The 8,511-nt window shown below is 46.4% G+C and overlaps 1 protein-coding gene across 1 annotated transcript; it reads left to right on the forward strand.

The window, feature by feature from the left end:
* The first annotated feature begins 481 nt into the window (after window positions 1–481).
* On the forward strand, window positions 482–7,348 carry gpr37l1b (G protein-coupled receptor 37 like 1b). The gene is made up of 4 exons (XM_062390992.1): window positions 482–1,687; window positions 3,329–3,637; window positions 4,002–4,373; window positions 4,846–7,348. The coding sequence occupies exons 1-4, from the start codon at window positions 986–988 to the stop codon at window positions 5,017–5,019; spliced, it is 1,557 nt and encodes a 518-aa protein (XP_062246976.1). The 5' UTR covers window positions 482–985; the 3' UTR covers window positions 5,020–7,348.
* The last annotated feature ends 1,163 nt before the right edge of the window (window positions 7,349–8,511 follow it).

An 8,511-nucleotide genomic window follows, 5' to 3' on the forward strand; every position in this document is an offset into this window, starting at 1 on the left:
TAAAAAGAATAATCGAAGGAGCAGACACCTAAAGAACATATGAAGTTTTAAATTGTGTTGACATTTGGATAACAAACTTAATTCATGTGGATGTTTCCTGATGAAGTAATACTTTAACTTTTTTTTCCCCCATACATTCACCACTAGGGGGCAGCAGAACAGAGTGTTTCAATGTGTGTTGAGCTCTGGACTGTGTGGGTGTGTGTGCGCGGTCAGGGAATAACTCATATTGTGGGGACTTATCTGTCTGTGTGTGACATTGTGACGGGTCCTCACAACTTTGGGCTTTGTGTGTGTGTGAGTGTGTGTGTGTGTGTGTAAAAGAGAGAGAGAGAAAAAAGGAGCAAACAAACGTGAACATGTATAATTGTGCAAACTAATGTGTGAGTCTGTGTGTGTGCCAAGCTTGTTTGTATGCCTGTGTTTGCTTGCCAGTGTGTGAGTGAGTGAGTGTCTGTGTGTGAGTGTGTGAGTGTGTGTGTGTGTGTGTGTGTGTGTGTGTCTGTCCTGACAAAGGCTCCATCCAGCCATGCTGCAGAGGGCTGCTCGTTCCCAGAGACCCTCAGAGCTCCAAGACGCCCAGTCTCTCTGCCACAGAGCCCGGACCCAGCCGCCCCGACACAGACCCTCTCCCGGCCCCCGGCCCCGGCCCGACTTCTGCAGCTCCCACAAAACCTGCTGGGCTCACTGGTGGAAGGACGTAACAAGGGATGAGCTTTAAACTGGGAAAGTTTGGACGATAGCTGGGAGTTTAAAGAGAGAGAGAGAGAGAGAGCAGAGAGGAGAAGACTTCTGTCTGGACTACAGGTCTTTAAATCATCAAATCAGAATCTGGATTTATCGACAATACAAAACAAATCAACTCCAACGTTTTGGACCAAGGTTTTGGAAACATTGTTTTTCACCACTTTTTGCAATTATTTTTGTTGTCCCATCTTTTAAAGTGTGAAGCTAGTTGACACAGTGAACACTTCAGGCCTGTGTCATGGCTGCCGGCCTGTGGCTGTGTCTGGTCCTGCCGCTGCTCCTCACGGACGCAAAGAGCGTTGAGCAGCTCGACAGTCGGGGGGACGCCCCTGGTAAACCCTCGTCTGGTGTCAAACTGGAACCTCTCTGGACCAAGCAGGTCAGAGGTCAGGATGACACCCACACCCCCGACCAGAGCCTCCCCCTCCCTGAGTTGCTGGATTTGGACGTGGAGCGTCACCGCCGTCTGACCCGCGGCGCCGACGAGGACGAGCAGCAGTCCACGTTCAGCCAGTCCTTTGAGAACGACTCGGTGACCACGCCGCAGGCCACCGAGCTCGACCACGTGACCGACGAGGCCGCCGGCGGTGAGGAGGGTCACGAGGTCGATGAGGTCAACCTCCACGGGAACATCTCCAGCTCCACCCCCCCGGGCCTCTTCAACCCGTTCTACCCGCTGGTGGAGAGCTCGTACGCCGCCTACGCCGTCATGTTCCTGGCGGGCCTGGTGCTTGCGGTGGGCGTGGTGGGAAACATGGCGGTGATGTGCATCGTCTGGAACAACTACTACATGAGGTCCTCCTGGAACTACCTGCTGGCCAGCATGGCATTCTGGGACTTCTTGGTCCTGGTGCTCTGCCTCCCCGTGGTAGTCATAAACCAGCTCTCCCATAGGAGGATCCTGGGTGACATCACCTGCCGTATGGTGCCTTATATGGAGGTGGGTGGGGCTTATTCTAAGGTGGGAGGGAGTCTGTGTGACAGCTTTAAACGTGTTCCCTTTAATTTTGACATAAACACTGACATTTGAAGGTGGTGCTCATAATATCTGAACTGGTGACACGTTATTTGCCAGTTCACCGTTTTCTTCTTCTCTGGCTCTTTGAGGGTCACTGCTGCTCCTCATTGTGTCTTTACTCCACAGCGCCACCGTTGGTCAGAATGTCCACAGGACTTCAGAGAATGGTTTGAGATTTGGGATTTGAACCCAAGCTGCTCTTGAGAGTCAGTAGTGATGGTAACCTGTTACTTAGGCCACTGGAATGTCCCTCTGCTGCTCTCATGGTTTGACAGGAACAAATTTGGGGGTGAAATGTTTTTGTATGATGTGTGACCCGGTCTCTGGCGGCCATGTTGGAGGCCCTGAGGTCCGGGAACAGCTGATCGTCTCAATCAGCCTCAATGCAGCCTGCGCTAAAATGAAGAATGTGGAGCATCTTAGAAAGTTATACTTTAGTAACATTATGAAATACGTCATATTTTGACTCACCAGCTCCACGTTGTCATAAGAATCTGAGTTGATGCTGAAGATGAGAAGTTTTTTGTCGTCTCATGAAGTAGTTTTTGTCTCTTCTAAAAAAAACACACTACAGATCCTTGTTGCTGCTACTGTGGAAATATAAAGCTACACTCGGCCTATCAAGTAGTTAATGTTAAAGTTTGTGTTGACACCTAAATTACACGGCTATACTCGACAAAACATAGTTTTAGATTCTAAGAGCATTTTTTATGTTTTAATCACTTAAATATGAAACGTAAATAGGTAGAACGTTAGAACAAATACTTAAAATCAAATGTGAGCTCCTTTGTGATTTTAATAAAAACATGCTGTGATCGTTTATTGTCGGTTCAAGTCTCAGGTTCTTCGGCGTCTTTTCAGCTCTTCAGCGAGACGCATTGACTTATGGGTATTTTTTCTCCTCAACCCCCGGTGAACTGATAATTCCTAGTTCCCTTTGAACTGAGCGTGATGGTTACTCATGGTTTGGGTTCTCGTGCACTTCCCAGTTCACTACTGGGCGATCGGAACGCACCCAGTCAATGCAGAGGGCCTTCTTCTTCTGGTGTTTGATTCTTAAGTTACCAAACTGCTTCTGATGCGATATCACCCCCTGGTGGACTGGATGAGAGTCGACTCAGCTCTCAAGGTTAAGAAGTGTTAATGCCGCCAGCGTTCAACCCTCAACTCTTTTATTTAGCTCCCATGTGTTGTTGGAGATATATGTTTTTCCTTATAGCAAAGATTTTAAAGATACAGATTGTTAAATTACATGTATTATGATATTTTAGATTCAACTTTTGGTTTCAGCAGCAACAGAGGGGTTTAATATTAACATTATGAATCCAACGTTCTTATTTGTGTCCAGTGAGTCTGCTGTAGGAGTTGAATGTGCAGGTGAAAGAGTGTTTAGAGTCTTTAAGATCAGAACATATGTAGTGACCACTGACCTGAGACCACAGCCTTTAAATCCAATCTGTTTGATAAAGAACTGACAGGTTTGGATTTTCCTATATTGAGAAATGAAATCTCTCTGATTTGGTCCAGTATGTTGAAGCACCTTTGTTCTCCTTGTCTGTGCAGGTTGTGTCTCTGGGCGTCACCTCCTTCACCTTGTGCGCTCTGGGCATCGATCGCTTCCACGCCGCCACCTCCTCGTCCCAGCCGAAGGCCCGGCGGGTGGAGCGCTGCCGCTCCGTGCTGCTGAAGCTGGTGCTGGTGTGGCTCGCCGCTCTGCTGCTGTCCAGCCCAGAGATCTTCTTGTGGCAGCTCAGCCAGGCCGTGTCCCCGTCCACCGGCCGGCTGGTGGACTCCTGCATCATCACCCCCACCTCGCCTCTGTCCCTCCACCTGCCTGACTCCCTCCACTCACTGCTGATCAGGTATCACCAGGTGAGCGTCCGACCCTGATAACTACAGGGCTCGACTCAGAAGGCATCAGAGCTGTTCTCCTCTTCACTATAAGGAGCTAAGTCGGTCCTGCTACATATCACAGCCCAACATCTCCAGGAACCTGAACGTCTGAAGCTTCATGTTTGTTCCATAGTTTCATCTGATCTGTTAGTTTTGGTTTCACGTACGTCCTGTCATCATCACCTACGTGGGCGGAGTCTACCTGTACTTGACTCTGATTGGTTTGTAGACAGCATCTGATAGGCGTGTTGTTAGATGGGGGGTGGATTAGTCTTTCTGTTTGAGAGGAGAAAATGAACGAAGAGGTTGCCATTGTAATATCGACACCACCCGTCTCCTTCAGGGTCGTATGTGGTGGAGCTTCGGCAGCTACTTCTGCCTCCCGGTCCTCTTCACCATCCTCTGCCAGATGGCGACCCGCAACGTCAACAGCGACTACAGCTCCGCCAAGAAGCAGCGTGACCACGATGACCGCTCCTCCAATCAGAAGCGTCAGCAGCACCAGGCAGTGGAGCGGCAGCTGAACTGCACCCTGCTGGCGTTAGCGGTGGTGTACGGCATCTGCGCTCTGCCCGAGCACATCTGCAACATCACACTGGCCTACACGCACATCACCGTCTCTGAAGACACGGCCGCCATGTTGGCTCTGTTACATCACTTCCTGTTGTTCTTCAAGTCATCGGTGACCCCTGTGCTGCTGCTGTGTCTCTGTAAGGTGAGTCCGAGACAACACACACAACCGGAGGGCCTGAAGCCTGTTCTCTGTTGGATGACCAGTAGGAACCACTGGTTTAAATGAAGTCAGTTTCTATAGGAGTCTATAGAAAGTAACTGAACTTCTCATTTTATAATGTCAGTAAACATTTTCCTCAGGAGTTTGTGTCTCGATGTCTAGATTCAAGTCTTCTTCAATACAGCTGATGTTCAATTAGTAAACTATCGTCCATCAAGGGTCAAACGTTAAAGCACCTGATACTTTACGGCCAGGACTCATGAGTCCATTTGGCTTTTGTAGGTGGGCGTGTCCTCAAGTTCTCAGCCTCCATCACTGTTTCTCAGAACATGGTTACTTCTGGTTTGAATAAAACCAAGATGGCGCTGAACAAAACGTCAAACTGAGGCTTCACAGACACGTGGTGTTGTTCTCTGATGAACTCATGATGACTCGGCGTGTTGTTGTGTTTCAGGCTCTCGGCCAGGCCTTCATGGACTGCTGCTGCTGCTGCTGTCAGGAGTGTCAGCCCCACACTGCCCAGGGGTCACCAGGCTCCGCCCAGGTCAAACTGAAGGTGGCCAGTGAGACGTCCATCTTATTTGACAAGGCTAAAGACACGTCCGCCATCTTGTCCATCTCCAGCTAGAGCCCCTTTAACCATCAGTCCATCATTTCCTCCTGCATAAGTCAATCGTGTCCATTCTGCTCGTCCTTCCTTGGTGTTTAACTGGTCATTCCTCCTCTTCCATGTTTGCCATCAACCCTGTTCTCTTTCTCCCACCTGTTCTTTCCATGGATTCTTCTTTTCCTCACCTCCTCTGTATGATATCCCCTCTATGGACACAGTGCTCCCCCCCTCCAGCTTCCTCTCTGTGCAGGAAATGAGGTTTAATCTGTAGTGAGTTTAGAAAAGTTGCTGTACTTGCACAACGAGCTGTCGTAAAAGCAGGAGCCTGTTTGCGGACTCTCCCAGTGGGACTCTTCTCTCCAGCTCCCTGCTGAGGTGTGTGTGAAGTGATATGGAGAAACATCAACAGATGCAGAATAGATAGAAGATCCTCGATGTTCGTTGGACGTGAGACGGACGATGCAACGCTGAAATGTTAACGTGTTTATGGAGAAGCAGCAGAAGTTCACATGTGTGGTTGGTTTTTTAAGAAGCTGCGGCCGAGCCCGACGTGGACCAAGGACGTGAGATTGAATCAAATCAAAGTAACAAAGTCGAACACAGTTCACAGCTCAAGTTCTTTTAAACAATTTGTTTTAAGTTGTTAAATTGAACAACAACAAACTGTGTTCATAGCCAAATTTAAATCGTATAAACGTCATTGGCGTGAATGTTAAAAGTGACAGAGAGCTCACACAGCCACGTCTGAAAGAGGAAACGTTCTGTTGCATTGTGGGTCCGTTGTTTCGTGTGGAAGTTGAGAAAACTCTTCAAGCAGCACCGCAGATGTCAGCCAATCAAATCATGTTTATGTAGATTCAGGGTTCTGACTTACCGGGACACAAACCGGACAATCAGAGCCAGCTGCTGAGCTAGCCTTGCTACGAAGTCGGCCATGACAGATGACGCTCTGGTGGCCTTTTGGAAAGTCAGCCATCTTGTGTGTCCTGAGCGGGAAACTGTGATTGGTCGATGTCATGTGATGAGCAACATGTACCTGTGTGAGGGCTGTTGTGAAAACTTTCTTACACAGTTAAAGTAATAATATAAATAATCAATCATCGGCAGAAATTCAGCAGAATCGAATCAACAAACCCTGTTTCTGCACAAATTCCCTAAATGAATATTTCTTGGAGACAAAGTTGTCGTCGAGGCAGAAAAAAATAGTTTGCAGAGTTTTGGGGATCGAATTCACCTTTTAGCTGCGTAATGACCCCGTGAACGCAACTTTACTGAGAACATATGACTCATCAGTTTGTGGTTTATTGTGTTGACCATGTTCATATTGTGGCTGCACTGTTCATAACGTCCACAAGGGGAGCTAGGTAATTTATGCTTGCTTTACACAAAAAAAAAGACACAACCCTTTTACACAATATTACATGTATATGTTGTTAATCAATACGTCCACTAGGGGCAGTGCAGACTCAAGTGTTTCTGAAGACATCAAACACTTTGTAAATGGCGTCAGTCTCTCTTCATAGAGTTCCGTTATGATCGTTTTGATATCGTAATGATATGCTGCCCCCTACCATTTATGGTGGTACTGCTCCATTTCGTAGTTTAAATCATTTCTGCCTCCGCAGCAGCTTTGTCTTAAGAAAAGTTCCTGCACGTGAACGAGGAACAACCAAGAGCGTCAGGACTCGATCTCACACTGATCTCAGACCAGATCGTGATGATGAATCAGTTTGACAGCAGCTTGTCTTTCATTCTCGTCCTGTGAAGAATGTGCTGCTTGTTTGTGAAGATGAAGATGGAGTGAAGAGGCAGGGAGGAGATATAAAGAGTATTTGAACAGGACTCGAACCCTCAACGCTGAGGTGGTCTCTTTGTACAGGAAATTAAACTGTGTAGGAAGTTGTGTATTAATATGTGTTTAGCGTCACAGTGTTTTCACTGTCAGACTCAAACTGCTAGAACAAATGAAACAGAATATGAATGTAGCTCGTTTTAAAGCTAGTTATTTGACTAATTACATCGTTGTATGAAGGGAAGGGAGACATCAAACTTCCGATGTCACATGAATGTCTACGTGTTTGTGATGATCAGAGTCAGATTGTGTTCATGTTGTTGTGATGTGAGTCAGAACCGACTGAGTCTCGTCTTCAGGAGCAACGTGAATAAACATGTTGCTCCTGAAAATGACGTGAGTTCCTACATCGACTTTAAACGAGTCAGGTGGAGAAAGTATAGTTTGGTTAAACAGAAGTTAACAACAGAGCAAATGAGTGTGTGTGTGTGGGGAGGGTGGTCGTGGATTTCATATTCAAATGAGATACATAGAATCATTATTCAAGATTTTATTCATCATGTGGAAAAATAAAGATTTTATTATTCACATTTTCACTTCGTCTTTATTTGCATTTTATAAACTAGTTCTAAAGCAAAGTGGATCTCAAACATATTGACTGTCTATATTTGGTTCATTTGAAGTTGTTCAGAAACATTATTAAAATATCAAATAGGTCATGAACAAGCCCTGCGACTAAAGTGTGTAAACATTAAATACACAACCCCAGTGATGATATGTGGACCTGTAGAGACGACACCGACCAGTTGAGATGTGCAACCTTTGATTCTCTAATCTGGGTTAGGGTCAAAATAAAGTTCCAGGGGGATTTGAGCGTCAGGACAAAAATGCTAAAAAGCATCCAGAGGGAAACGCTGTGATGCTTTAAAAAAGTATTTTTACAAGAAACAACAAACTTATAAATAATTTCCCCTCAAATGTTAAATCTAGAAGAAGAAGAACTTTGTCTGAAGGTCACAGGAGGAACTGTGTCAAGAAGTTTAGAAGAGAAATGTTTCGAACATCAGCATCAGGACAAGATCACAACATCGAAGTTTAATGAGGTCAAAATAAAACAGGAATAATCAAGTTTAAAGTCCAGATCCTGAGAAGCTCGTTAAACACGTCATCTTTCTGGAGGTTTTAAATGTCCATGATGTGAGGGGACATCCTCTGAGAGACTCCAGAGCGAGGACGAGTGTCCCTCCGTGGAGCTGCTGCTCTGCATATCAATGACCTCACCACTGTCCCGGCCTCCTGGGAAACCAGCCCAGATTCACGTGTGAGCACAAACACACATGAACACACATGAACACACACACACACACACACACACCCACACAGTTCTGTTAATTTACAAACTCAAACTCTTCTCTGATCAATGAGACAACCCCCCCCCCCCCCTGTCTCTGCCTGGTTACCCCCAGCAACCCATGAGGGGGATTTACAAATTTAAAGGGCTAATGAGGAACTGTGTCTCCGTCCTCCAGAGGGACAGATGGACAAAAGAGTCACAGGATGTAAGAAGATCATGTAAAGACTATTTAAAGATTTGAAATAGAATAAAGACACTGCTGAGGTGGGAAAATAATGTGACCTCTGACCTCTTCTGGAGCTTTCAGCTGCATCTCGCTGTCTTCACACGTGAGTGGAAATCGGTCACGTGACACAAGCTGTGT

The sequence above is a fragment of the Platichthys flesus genome, chromosome 7 (genome assembly GCF_949316205.1).
Source record: "Platichthys flesus chromosome 7, fPlaFle2.1, whole genome shotgun sequence".
NCBI classification, from domain to species: Eukaryota; Metazoa; Chordata; class Actinopteri; order Pleuronectiformes; family Pleuronectidae; genus Platichthys; species Platichthys flesus.

Bases quoted from the DNA above. Each gene is read 5' to 3' on its own strand.
- gpr37l1b (XM_062390992.1), top strand. From the start codon at position 986: ATGGCTGCCGGCCTGTGGCTGTGTCTGGTCCTGCCGCTGCTCCTCACG. The intron at 1,688-3,328 runs GTGGGTGGGGCT...TTGTCTGTGCAG, and splicing joins GTATGGTGCCTTATATGGAG to GTTGTGTCTCTGGGCGTCAC. The intron at 3,638-4,001 runs GTGAGCGTCCGA...CGTCTCCTTCAG, and splicing joins TGCTGATCAGGTATCACCAG to GGTCGTATGTGGTGGAGCTT.